The sequence below is a fragment of the Crotalus tigris genome, unplaced genomic scaffold, assembly GCF_016545835.1.
Source record: "Crotalus tigris isolate CLP2741 ecotype Arizona unplaced genomic scaffold, ASM1654583v1 scf7180000018599.1079084, whole genome shotgun sequence".
Taxonomy (NCBI): domain Eukaryota; kingdom Metazoa; phylum Chordata; class Lepidosauria; order Squamata; family Viperidae; genus Crotalus; species Crotalus tigris.
The window spans coordinates 37,698-52,056 of NW_024097097.1; the positions used below are offsets into that span (position 1 = coordinate 37,698).

General features: G+C 35.5%; 1 protein-coding gene across 9 annotated transcripts in view; it reads left to right on the plus strand.

The window, feature by feature from the left end:
- The first annotated feature begins 1,610 nt into the window (after positions 1–1,610).
- Positions 1,611–14,359, plus strand: part of ARHGAP44 (Rho GTPase activating protein 44) — a 45,191-nt gene continuing 32,442 nt past the window's right edge. For 2 of the 9 annotated variants that reach the window (XM_039355082.1, XM_039355081.1), the window contains exons 1-3: positions 10,820–11,898; positions 12,164–12,240; positions 13,024–13,135. In XM_039355082.1, coding sequence (XP_039211016.1) covers positions 12,200–12,240; positions 13,024–13,135 — 153 coding nt within the window. In that variant the 5' untranslated portion in view covers positions 10,820–11,898; positions 12,164–12,199. Of the gene's footprint in view, positions 1,647–10,814; positions 11,899–12,163; positions 12,241–13,023; positions 13,136–14,359 lie in introns of those variants that run through there. The other 7 variants (XM_039355078.1, XM_039355079.1, XM_039355076.1 and 4 more) reach the window with 7 other exon arrangements.

Here is a 14,359-nt window from a genome sequence, read left to right on the forward strand (position 1 = left end):
ACAGATGGCTGTCCAGTCTCTTCTTAAAAACTTCCATTGTTGGAGCATTCATAGTTTATTTGATCTGCAAAATTAACATTCAGATATTACTTCTGAAGAATGATAGTCATATAACAGCAAAAGCACTCACTTTTTATGTCCATGTATTCTTTTATAAAGCATTATTCTCAATTTTTATTCAGTTCAAATGTCTTTAAAGGTCAGATTTCCAGATTAGTGTTAAAAATTTGACTATTTTAACAATACATGCGCAAGTACCAATTTATTTATTTAAAACATTTATATAGCCACCCTTCTGCGTGGCTCTCTATCAATGTCTTAAAGTCTTAATGAGTGGAAAAGTTTATGCAACTATATTTCTTTAGAATAACCATGTGGCTTACACCCTTTTGATGAAGGCAGACAAAGGAAAAATAATATGGAGTCAGGAATAGGCAAATTAGAATCCCTTTGATCCTAGGATGAGAAAGCAGATCTGACTAAGAAGTCTAGGGGTATGCAGGGAGAAGAAAGGATGAATAACTTCTTGACCCATTCTCCTCATATTGGTATGAGGAGACATTCTTTCCTATAAGGCAATTCCTACCTTTTGATTAAAGTTCCTAACAATATGAGTCCCTTTTGACAACTGGCAAAATCATGCTTTAAGACACTCTGCAAATTCTTTTTCCCATACTGTGGCTCAAAATCTTTAAAATATGTGCACTGTTCACAGAAAAATGGAGCTGGTGTGTTTGGATTTAAGTATTGAGTATTAGAGGACACACTCTAGGCAGTGGTGGGATTCAGCCAGTTCGCACCACTTTGGCAGAAGCAGTACTAATTTTTTGTTGACCAAGCCCAGAATGGACTTCTGGAAGCGGCATCCACACAAAGAACTGGTTGTTCACATATTTGAATCCCACCACTGACTCTAGGATATACATTTATAGAAGATGATCAGAATAAGGATGGAGAGTCTGAAAATCTAGGTACTCTAACATATGATTGGAAGTGCTGAATGTGTTGAAGCTTGGGAAAAGAAGTGTGAAGAGGAAGGTCTGAGAGGTGTCTACAGAAAGATGAAGCCCAGCTCCAGTGGGATAAAACTATGATGATCTGTGGGAATTACACAAATTATTCCATATGAATATTAGGGAAAAATTTCCTACTAGTTAGAATTTCTAAATATTAAGGGAAATTCATAGAACTGTTATTGTAGAAGTCTTTAAGAAAATAAGGACCTATCACTTGAATTCTGTCGTAAGATTGAAGATCTTATGGTTTGCAGAACCCAGAGTCCATTTCAACTACTGTAAAATTTTGTGAAGGTTAAGAAAAATAAAGGTAAGTAAATAGTAAGATCAGTAAATAATAGGTGTTATGTCTCACTTACTATAGGGATCATATACAGTAGGTTGAAGTTAGCCTTAGTCATAAATTACTAGTGGCATCACCAAGCAATAGGATGGTGATGGATTTCTCCTATTTTGTGTTCCAATCCTCCTTGAAGGCTGTGCTCTTCTTTGGCCTTGTCCAGGTTTCTAAGTTAAAAATTTCACTTTTATATTGTGACAAAACTATTCATTGTGTCATCTTGAATTACTATGCTTTCTTTTTGTTTTAGGGCTGAGAAAACAGAAGTTCTGAGTGAAGATCTTTTGCAGGTACTATACTGTTTTTTTTTCCTGATACTTTATGCTTGCCATTGTTTGATATTGAAATATTGCCATATACGAAATAAAAAACAGTCTTCCAAATAGACATTACTGGGACCAAGAATGACAAAGGTATCATAAATAAAGTTGATGTTTTTAGGGTAAGGTCTCTAATAATATTTTTTAAAGACTCTATTGTTATGTATTTGAACGCTATTTCAGTTAGAAAGTGAATAAGTAGGAAATATTAAAATATACATTTTTTAAAAAAAAACTTTCTGCTAAATGCAAATAGCTTTTTGACACGTTATTATCTTTCTAGTGAATGCTATTTTCAAGAAAGACTAATTTTCTTGAAGATGAGGTTAACTCCAAAGCAGACTCACTGAATATGCTGCTGAATTCTATGATACTCTGTTTATAGAAGAGATGTCTGAAATATGTCCCTAATCAAGATAATGGTTTCTGTGTTGGGATCAATTAGATTCAATTGTTGGGAAATTATATGAAAACATAACATAGGATTAGATTAGGATTAGGATTAGACTGAGCCTAGACTAGTCTCTGGAGCTGCATTTCCAAGTATGGTAGTTTCCAAAAGTTTTGAAATTGCTCTTCATCAGCTCCAACCAACTTGGCTAATAGCCATGCTGGCTCAGATTATGGGTATTCTTGTCCAAAGCTTTTGAGGGACATTGTTTTAGGAAAAGCTACTTCAAAAAACAGTCCCTTCCAGATATTAGTCCATTCATGTGTAGGCTGGGTAACACAGAACAAAATGCAATCAAGTCCATTATATTTGTGATAACTGCTTGTGTATGTACTGCCTAGGCCTTATGTTCCTATTCAGAGATTCTAAATGTAAAACAGATGGTCATAAGAACAACATGAGGATATATAACTAACCTGATTTTTATTTAATGGGTTTAACATAAGTCTAATTTTTAAGTTTTCATTATCTAAACTAGCTTTCCCTAAAAAAACTGCTCACGTTTCAATGCACTGGCCCTTTGCCCTGTCAAATACTTTTTTTTTTTAATTGAAAATTTTTAAAAGTTTTTACAAATAAGGAGAAAAAAAAATAAAAAACAAAAAACAACCCTACCCAACCACCCCAACCCTCCCAGTCCATCCCCCCCACCTTCCCAGAGCTGAATATAGGCTTGCTTAAAATTTCTAAAAATCTTAAAAAGAAAATTAAAAAATATAAACCATTAATATATCTAAATACATTACCTAAGCTTATAAGATAATTAACAATAATATATATGTAAAAAAAACAAAACATAGATATTAAAAAAGAGAGAAAAAAAATTACTTAAAAAGAAAGAATAAAAGAGAAAAGAAAGAAGAAAGGATATATATATAAAAAAAAGTAAAATAAGATGAGATAAAAATAAAAAATATAAGGAAAGAGAAGAAAAAAAAATACAATCTATAAAATATTAAAATTTATATATAGGTTATTGAAAAACTAAGTAATATTTTTTTATATCCAACTTATGTTGTATAAAATCTATCCATTTTTCCCATACCGCAAAAAACTTCTCTTGCGATTGATCCTTTAAAAAAGCCGAAATCTTTGCCATTTCCGCCAAATAAGAAACTTTAAAAAACCATTCTTGCAAGGTAGGCAAAGATTCCTTCTTCCAGTATTGCCCTACTAACAACCTTGCGGCTGTGATTAAATTTAACATCAGTATAACCTCCTTAACATCACAATCAGTAACAATACCCAACAAAAACAATTGTGGGGTAAATTTTACCCTCCTTCTAAAAATTCTTTTAATATTCCACCATATCTTAATCCAAAAAGCTTTTATATTTTTACACGACCACCAAATATGATAATAAGTAGCATCCAAACAACCACATCTCCAATATTTAGGCTGTAAGTCAGGATACATACGAGACATTTTTTGTGGATCAAGGTGCCATCTATAGAACATTTTGTAAAAATTCTCCCTTAAATTCTGGGCTTGTGTAAATTTAACATTCCTTACCCAGATGGTTTCCCAAGTGTCTAGTAGAACCGGTTCACCAAAATTTTGTGCCCATTTAATCATACATTCTTTAATTAGTTCTGGTTCTGAATCCAGTTCTACTAGCACCCCATAGATTCTCTTAATATGAGTTCGTCTTTGGTCTTTTACTTGTTTAAAAAGATTTTCATCTTCTCTAAGCAAACCCATATTACGATCTATCTTCCATCTATCCACTATTTGTCTATACTGAAACCATGAATATGTAATATTTTCATGTGCTAAATCTTCCAAAGATTTTAAGTGCCAATTTTTACCATCCCATCTGAGTAATTGTGCATAAGAAACACTATCCATCTTAACTCCTCTCCTTATCCCCTCTATCGTGTGCCAAGGTATAGCCCATAATGGTATTTTAAAATCACCTTTATAATATTTCCTCCAAACCCGAAGTAAAGAAATCCTTATAATATGAGATTTAAAAACCTGGTCAACTTTTTTATTAAAAATTAAATAGGCATGCCATCCAAAAAGTAAATCCCAACCCTCCAAGTGGAGTATTTCTACATTTGTTAAATTAACCCAGTCACTAAGTAATGTTAAAGCCACAGCATCATAATACAATTTCAAATTCGGTACCTTGAGTCCACCTCTCTCACGAATATCTTGCATAATTTTAAGCTTTACTCTTGGTTTTTTCCCTGCCCAAATAAATTTATTGATACCTTTCTGCCATTCATTTAAGTTAACCTCATTCTTTAGGATAGGTATCATTTGAAATAAAAAGAGAAACTTTGGCAGGACATTCATTTTAATCACCGCAATTCTTCCCATAAGGGATAATTGCAACTTCTCCCAATTTTTCAAGTCTCTTTGTACCCTGACCCACAAGCTTTCATAATTATTTTTATACAACTTTGCGTTAGAAACAGATAAAGTGACCCCCAAATATTTTATCTTATCAACAACTTCAAAATCTGTCAAGTTAACCAAAGTCTGCTTATCCAAATTAGTCATATTTTTGGGTAATATTTTAGTCTTATTGTTATTAATTTTAATTAATAACAATAAGACTAATTTTAATTAGTCTTTAATTAATTTTAATAATTAATCCCGAAACCCGTCCATATTGGTAAATCAATTGTAGCAACTCTACTACAGAATAGGTAGGTTGAGACAAGGTAACCACCAAGTCATCTGCAAAAGCTCTTAGTTTATATTCTTTTTTATTAACTTCTATTCCTTTTATTTCCTGGGATTCTCGAACTTTAATCAGCAGAATTTCCAAAGTTAAAACAAACAATAGTGGTGACAATGGACATCCCTGTCTTGTCCCTTTTTCTATTGTAAAAACCTCTGACAAGCCCCCATTAACTATAAGTTGTGCCGTTTGTTTTTGATATATAGCACCAAGAGCTTGTAAAATTTTTTCTCCAAAATTCATATCCTCAATTAATCTTAACATAAACTGCCAATTCAATTGGTCAAAGGCTTTTTCAGCGTCTAAAAATATCAATCCTGCGGAAACTTGGTTATTCTTATCTAAGTATTCTAGTAAGTTAATAATTTGTCTAACATTATTCTTCATATACCTGCCAGTTATAAAACCCGTTTGGTCCTTATGTATAAGCTGGTGGAAAACCCTCATAAGCCTATTGGCTAAGATTTTTGCAAAAATCTTATAATCTACATTTAAAAGAGATATAGGTCTATAATTCTTTGGTAAAGTAAGATCTTGATCTTCTTTTGGAATTAAAGATATGAAAGCTCTGCCCCATGACGGAGGAATCTCTAAACCCTGTAATATATTATTAAAAAGCTCACATAAAGGTTGAATCATCTCTTCTAACAAAGTTTTGTAATAAATAGATGTCAAGCCATCCGTACCCGGTGCTTTACCTAATTTTAATTCCTTAATCACTGTCACAATTTCCTCAGTGGTAATTAAACCATTAATTTCTTGTTTCTGATCTTCTGTTAATTTGGGAAAGTTGGCTTCACTTAAATAATTATTTATATCTAAAATTTGTACATTAGTACTCTTATATAGTTTTTAATAATAATCTAAAAAAGATTTCTTGATCAACTCCTTCTGGTACACCAATTTACCTTTATAATTTATTTTATCTATAATTCTCTGTCTCTGTTTCTTTCTCAATTGATAAGCCAACCATCTCCCTGGTTTGTTGGCATTACAAAACGTATTTTGTTTCATATACAATAAGTTAGTTGCGGTTTGATCAGCCATCAACATATTAAATTGTGTTTTGAGCAATTTTATAGATTCTTTAACCTTTTCGTCTGTGGGATTTAGAATCAGAGATTTTTCTTTTAATTTAATCTCATCTTCCAAATCCTTACGTTTCTGAATCTGCTTTTGTCTCTGAGCACTATTCATTTGTATCAAAATCCCACGCATAAAGGCTTTACCTGCATCCCATACCATTGACATTGAAGTTCCTTTATGCATATTTAAAACAAAATAGTCCTTTAGATGTTCTTTTAATTTTTGAATATTCTTTTCTTGTCTAAATAAATTCTCATTCACCCTCCACGATCTCCTCTCCTCTTTTTCATCAACCAACTCCATCCAGACTGGACTGTGATCTGTCAACGACCTAGGAAAAATTTTTACATTCTTTACCCTAAAATATAAATCAGTTGTAATAAAAAAAAAGTCAATTCTTGAAAAGGATTGATGTCTATCTGAAAAGAAAGTAAAATCTCTCTCCTCCTGGTTGCGTTCACGCCAGTAGTCTCGCAGCTCCCAGTCCTCTTTCAAGTCAAAAAAAGCTTTGGGTAGTTTAGCCTGTTTAAAAAAAGTGGAAGATCCTTTTTTATCTCTTTGTATATCTAAGACACCATTCCAGTGTCCCATTAATATCACAGATCTATAATCCAACAAAGTTAATTTCTGATGCAACAATCTATAAAATTGTTCCTGTTGTTGGTTTGGTGCATACAGTCCCACTATAAGTATTTTCTTGCCATATAAACCAACTTCAATCATAACATATCTCCCTTGAGGATCAGATTCTACCAAACAGGCTGATAAGTTTTGCTTAACATAAATAACTACACCCCCTTTTTTCCCAGGAGCTGAAGATACAAAATGAGATCCCAAACAAGAATTGACTAAATATTTTTGATCTTTAAGTAAAATATGTGTTTCCTGCAAACAAATAATATCATTATTATGTTGCTTTAAGTAGTGAAAGATTTTCTTTCTCTTATTCGGGGAGTTGAGGCCGTTAGCATTCCAAGTCAGGAGCTTTACCATCTCCCTTAACCAGAAGCCTGGAGAAGACTGCCTGAAGGTCTGCCATTGAAGAATGTGTTGCAGAACTCTTGGGTCTTGCTCCTCCCACCGGCAACAAAGCACTTTCTTGGAGAGATTCTTTAACTTCTTTCTTTTGTTGTTCCTTTTCCTTGCGTCTATGTGATGCACGGGTCATTCTTTGCTCTTTGATCTCTGTTTGTCGCAACCATTCCGTCTGTAACTTTCCAGCAACCATCACACCTAATCCTTCAGACTGCTGTTCCGCCTCTTTAGCATCCAGAACTTTCTGCATCATAGATGACGATGAGCCTGCTCCCAGGACCGAAGTATAAAACTCCTTTGCTTTAGCGACTGTGTTAAGTCTGTAATGCGTCCCCGCATGGCTCAAAACAATACCCATCGGAATCTCCCATCTGAATGGCATCATTCTTGTTTTAAGTTCATTGGCTAAAAAGGAAAAGTCTTTTCTATTTCTTAAAATTTTAGATGGGATCTCCTTTAAAATGATAACATCTTGAGCAACAATCTGGAACCTCTTATTATAAAAAGCTTGTATGATTTCATTGCGCAGAGATCTCTTTGCAAAATAAATCACAACATCTCTTGGTAAGTTCTTCTGTTTTGCGACCCAGGAGTTAACTCTGTAAATTTTTTCCACTTCTCTACGTAATCCATCTTTCTCCCTATTCAAAACGATGGCAAGGTCATTAACCACAATCTCTATCAAATCTTGATTCATATCCTCTTTCAAACCCCTGATTCTTAGGGCATATTCCATTTCCCTATACTGAGACATAACAATATCATCTTGTGAAATTTCCATCTTTTTTTCCATACCTTCAAATTTATCTTCCAGGATATCAACTTTGTCTGCGACCTCTTCCACTCTAGAATCAAGCTTCTCGACCACAAAGGCCAATCCTGATAGAGCCGTAACTATATCTTGCCTCAAAATAGTATTATTCTGCTCTAAGAGGTTCTTCATTTCTCCTCTAATTTGAATTTTGTTCTGATCAAAAAGCTCCTTCATTTCCCCTTTAGTTTCAGATTTGTTCTGATCTAGAAGCTCCTTCATTTCTTCTCTGATTTGGGATACAGCATTTCCCATTATATCTTTCATATCTTGTACAGATAATACTGGCAAAGGAGGAGAAGATGGTGGTGTAGCTTTAGGTTGTTGTACTGGTAAGATTGCAGGAGAAGAAGCCACCTTAGGAACTGTAGGAACTGCTTGCCTCTTTGAAGCCATTTTTTTAAAAGGATCTTGTTCCCTCTTTCTTCCTTCTTGAAAAAAAAAAATACTAGAATCCTCAAAAATTAAAAAGGAGCAAAGGAGAGTCCAAAAGAAACTTTAAAACCACAAAACCACTTTCAAAAAAAAAGTTTAGAAAGTTTAAAAGAGAAAGAGCTATATAGTCCATTACATTCCGTTTAACTTGCTTCTTTCCGGAAAAAAAAGGGGGGGGCACTTTCAAATCGCCATTTTACTTTCACTCTCCAAACCGACAAAGAACAAAAGAAAAAGAAATCAACATAAACTAAAAAGCAAACAAAACTCAGTAAGTAAAATCCTTTATCCGGCTCTGTCCACTTTAAAAGTCACTCACCCAATCGTTTTAGGTGCGGAGATGATAGCGGCGTTTCACTTTGCTTCCGAAGAAGCAAAAACAGCTGGGAGGCGGAGATAACACGAACTCCAAGGGAGCTCTCTTTTCACCCCCCAAAAAGAAAAGTCCTGGGGGGTTTAAGAGGCTCTACCTCTATTTGTGTACTTCTCTACCCTCTCCCTTCGCCCGGGAGGGGGATTTCGAGCCGCAGGACAGCTGGTATACGCTGTGCTCCGCGGTTCTGACACTGTCCCAGGAGGACGGCTACAATGTAGCTGCCATCATCGACGCTGACCACCGGAAGTTTTCGCCCTGTCAAATACTTTTAAGAGTACACCTGCTTGATTCACTGATCACTTGGGTACTAAGACATAATAACCTTATTTCAAATTTATTTATTTGTTTGTTCATTCGTTTATGAAAGGTATACAGCCATTTTATACATTACAACAAATTTAGGCAGTAGACAGCAAAATCAACCATGCAATACAATTAAAACAAAAACAAACAACCCAAATGGCAGAGGAAAAGCAGCCATTAAAAGATAATCTAACATACAGGATTCACATACAAGTTTTTAGAATTCTTTTGAACATGGCCCATGTGGGAACCAGATATACTGTAGCTTGATGCAAGTGGGGACAGTGGTGGGATTCAAATATGTGAACAACCAGTTCTCTGTGTGGATGCCACTTCCAGAAGTCCATTCTGGGCCTGGGCAACAAAAAATTAGCTGCCAGTTCTGCTGAATTGGTGCAAACTGGCTGAATCCCACCATGAGTGGGTGTATTCCAGAGGGGAGGTTCAATCAGGTAATACTGCTTAATGAAAGGGGTCTGAAGCATCGCAATGCTGCTTAATCTTTTTTAAAAAAAATATGTTTTATTAATTTTTTAACATAATCACCTTAATATTTGGTAAACGGTGTATTGTCTGGGTTTATATTTAAGAAACATTCACTAACAGTTGATTTCTATAATCTATAATCCACATAATAACTTTACATGATTTCCTCTTTTTCCCATAATGTTCTCTTTTACCAACGTAAGTTAATACAGTTCTTTTTTTTTACACATTTTATTAAATGTACATTTAAAAAAAATGGACATGATTCAACTTCCCTGGCTTCAGCAGTGCTATTAGTATTACCTTATGTTACAGAAAGAAAAACAGAAACTTAAAATACATTCTATAACAGGACAGAGTATAACAGAGTGTGCGTATAATATCTGTAAATTTTTTGATAAACCATCTTTCAATCATCAGTGTTGTATTTACATATCATTCAGTTGTGTCCTAATATAGGTACCAATAAGAAGTCCTTATAATATCAACTAGTCAATCGATAATCATCTCAGCGATCCTCCTTATCTCTAACCAATCGTACAAATTTTTCCAAATTTCATAATACTCTGTTTCAGTTTTATTTTTATTCTCTAGAGTTAACCTGTCCATTTCAGCGCAGGATAACATTTTATTTATTATTTCTTCCTCAGTGGGGGTTTCCTTTCCTTTCCATTTTTGGGCGTATGCCAATCTTAAAATATGCAGTAGTATATTTGGGCGTATGCCAATCTTAAAATATGCAGTAGTAAGTAAAAAGATGCTTTTCTGAGTTTATCATTAATCATCCCTAATAAGAAGATTTCTGGTTTTAAATCAATTTTTTGTAATAATATTTCTTCCAGCCAATTTTTTATCCAATTCCAAAAATTGTGCACTTTTGAACATTCCCACCACATGTGATAGTAAGTCCCTGGAAGCCTTCTACACTTCCAGCATGTCGGTGAGGTTTTTTTATCTATTTTTGCTAGCCTAGTAGGGGGAAGGTGCCATCTATAAAACATCTTGAAGTTAATACAATTCTTGTTGTTTTAATGAATGATGATTGAGTATAAAGCTGCTTAATCTTGTTAGCTGGGTAGATTTTCCCTGAAGATAACCATTAGCAAATGCCCATTTTAGTTCTTTCCATCTCCATTAGTTATTTGATGAAATAAAATACAATAAAGCTGTCACAGTATGTCATTTCTGTCAAACCAAACTTTTTTAGATAATTCACCAAGGGACCTGAAAAATCATTGTTGCTCTAATTACAGTTTCGATTGATTTGTTTTTAGTGCACAGTCTACTCAAGATACAAAGCACTGACTCTTATTATTTTAGAAATATAATTCAATAAGATACCTGAAAATATGAAGTTCACATATACCAAGTGGCTTCATCCCTTTGAATGATACTTATGTTAGATTTTCCATCATGCTTGACAAAAGGTACATCAGTTGTACTGATATTTATGTTTGAGTACAAAATGTAAAATGAAAAATAACCTTAACATTTTCCAAAGTCTAGCCCTGATTACAGCTTTCATTAACCCCAAATGACATTCACTTCACTCCAGAATTTATCTATTGCCCCTTTAGTGCTCATAAATCATTCTATAGTTTACCTTTTATGACTCTGTTCATTGAGGGAAAAACTATTATTGGGGCAGGAAAAGACAAAACAAACAATAAGAATTAGTTAAATGTAATACAAATTTATTCAAGCTAACAAGATTTAAATTCTATTTTAAGACATTTAATTAAAATGAATGCTAAAATAATTGGCTCCTTGTTTCCTGTTGAATTAGTTTACTAGCTGCACTAGTTTATATATTATTGGGATAGAAAAAAATGTGCTATTCATGCTAAGTGCTGCAATTCATGCAAAATCACAGTTTTTAATGTATGAATCTTGGTTTTATCAATAAATCAGTATGGAAGATAAGCATGGTAGTCACTGCTTGTTTGATGATACTGGTCTTCTGAGGATTTTCCTTTTTAAAAAAAATGATCTTCCCTTGTACCTCTATAGGCTAATTAGGGGGTTGGCCCATTTACAGCAACTGAGAAAGAGTAAGCTGAAAAATGCCTACTTTTACTTGTCTGTTGTAATCAGCAAACAACTAATTCTGCTTAACTCCTTTAAAGTCCGGATGTGCCCACTCACACAAACCACATTATGGCCTAATACTAGGTCTAGGCATGAAATATATACTTGTGTTAAGGAGCAATGGGATGCATTCATACATTTTGCATAGTTCAGCATGTTATTTTTAAAAAGGCTGTTTCAGAAAGCAAATTGTAACTGAGTTATGAAAACGTCTGTCAGGTTGGCCGTGCGTAGCCTGAATTTACTTTGAGGAGCAGTTTATCTTGAGGAAGAGGATTTGCTTTGAGGAGAGTTGCATGCTGGGAGATGAGGATGCATTTTTCTGAGGTGATATGTAAGATGTCCGTCCACAGGTGGAGAAGCGGTTGGAGCTGGTGAAGCAGGTCTCCCACAGCACTCACAAGAAGCTGACGGCATGTCTTCAGGGGCAGCAGGGATCGGATTCTGATAAGCGCTCGGTGAGAGACCATGGTATCCCCTGTATCAGGAATAGGGCTCTTTAACTTTGAAAAGAGAAGACTGTGGAATTAAGATGCAAATACTCCTTCAAGGGGTTTCCACTTTCGTGTGTATATCAATTCTACAAGAATATGGTGGGAAGTGAACAATTCAGAATACTGGTTATGTGGAAGTAGAGTTATTTTCTGAATGAGAGATGAAAAGGCTGGGATGTCATTGGTTCTTTTTTTTAAAAAATAAATAAAACAGTTGCTTTTGTTGCAGAAGAAATTGCCTTTGACGTCACTTGCTCAGTGCTTGATGGAAGGTTCTGCTATCCTAGGAGATGACTCCTTGCTTGGGTAAGATCCCAGTCCAGTGTCTATGGAACAGCTACCACTTTGGGAGGGGAGAAGCAAGGAAGGCGTTTCAGTCACAATAAAGTTTCCCCATTTGGGGAATTGGTTCATTTGAAAATACGCTGAGTGCTTGTGGTAAGGTTGGAATGATTAATTTTATGAGTCTCATTTCCAGCTTTTCTTCATAAAGGGGAAGGCAGCTCACAAGTACAAATCATCACATACAGAAAAAAAAATTAAAGCCACAAATGCAGTGTTTCTAATAAATATTTTACCCTTCCCCCATTTGAATTGCTTCAACTAATTGTAAATAAGCCACCGCTTTTTCCTACAGACCTCTTTAGCTTGGAACTTTACAATCCATTATGATCGATCTCTAGCATGCAACCTCAAGTCAGATAAATCGAGGGATAAATCAGAGCAGGAAGGTGGAACAGCATGTAGCCATTTCTTACCACCCACGATTTTTACTGATTATTTATTTATCACTGAAAGTGACTTTTCGGTGGAAAATGTGTAGTAAAATCACAATTGTGACAAGCCATATAGAAGCCTCCTTGCTCTGCAACCTTGAGTCTAAAGAATGGCACAATCCTTATTGGTTAGTTTGTTTTTTATTTATCAAATTTATTTGCTGCCCATCTCATGGTTTAGGTGACTCTAAGCAACATTAATGTTAGACATCTGCTCTGCCCTGCCCTGCCTCTGAGGAACATATCTTGAATCAACTGCTCTCTTAATCCATTGCTTGTTTTTCCCCTTGAGATCTGCCTGTTCTCCTTGCAGGAAGATGCTGAAATTATGTGGAGAAGCAGAGGACAAGCTAGCACAAGAGCTCATCCACTTTGAGTTGCAAGTTGAAAGGGATGTGATAGAGCCACTGTTTGTGTTGGCAGAGGTAAGAGTTGCTTACTTCAAAGTGAATCTCTGCCCGGGGTCCTTTAGGGAATGGTTTGGTATAAATGTGAATGGATCTCTAGCAGATCTGAGAACAGGAGGCATTTCAGGATCCGCTTGTGGTCAAAAATGTCTGGCCTTTGGCTTCTGGCCTCTTATAGTTTGGATGGTGGAGTGAAGAGAAGTAGTATCCTATCAACAAGATGAATTAAGGGAACTAACAAGGTAGTCTCTTTAAGAAGTCAAATTCACAACCAAGTAGGAAAAATGCATCTAATTCTATCCTGGTGTTCAAGTACTAAATGAGCCGTGTTTATCATTGTGAGCACCTGTTTAGGGCTTATATCATCTGCAAGGTTCGTCACAGAGGAACTAAGCAGAGAAAGTCCTCACAGTTTGTTTTCAGTTTATTTATGGAGATACCATCTGGTTTAATTGCTCCCAGGTTTATCCTGCAGACAACACAAACAAGTACTGGTAGTCTTCACTTAACAACCACAATTGAGACAGGCAAATCAATTGCTAAGCAACATGGTCATTAAGTGAAACATCAGATGCCTGCACCAGACTTACATGTTCTATGATTCTGTTTCAATCACCGATGATCATTAAACTGCAACTTGTGACTTCCTGCTGGCTTCTTCATTTACTTTGCCTGCCAAGAGCTGGTTGTGAAGCTTGCAAACAGTAATTAGGTGATCATGGGAACTACCTGTAGTCCAGCTTGCTTTCATTCATATGTACATATGCATGTGAAATTCTATTAATTTTTTCTCTGTGACTGGTACTATGGGACAGGAATTGCAGAGCTATTTCCTCTCTTCTGTACCCCCACACCAGGGGCAGGCAACCTTGGCTCTTTTATGACTCGTGGACTTCAATTCCCAGAATTCCTGAGCCATTCCTGAGTTGAAGTCCACGAGTCATAAAAGAGCCAAGGTTGCCTACCCCTGCCCCAGACCATCTTTCCTTGTGCTCTTATGATATTATGGGCCAAAAGGTTCGGAGACTTTTCAGAGTACATGGCCACCTGGCTGTGCTTTATGATGATCAAAATGCCACAGATGTGGAAAATACCAGGTTGTAAAGCTGTTCTAGGTGGAGGCTTCTTTTCTTTCCAGCTCTGTTCCTTAAACACCAGTGGCTATTCTGAAGGCAATGGTGGCAAGTTCTCTTGCTGGCCATGTGAGTATTCTTATGGGATAGGAGCTGTCCATGGTTCTGG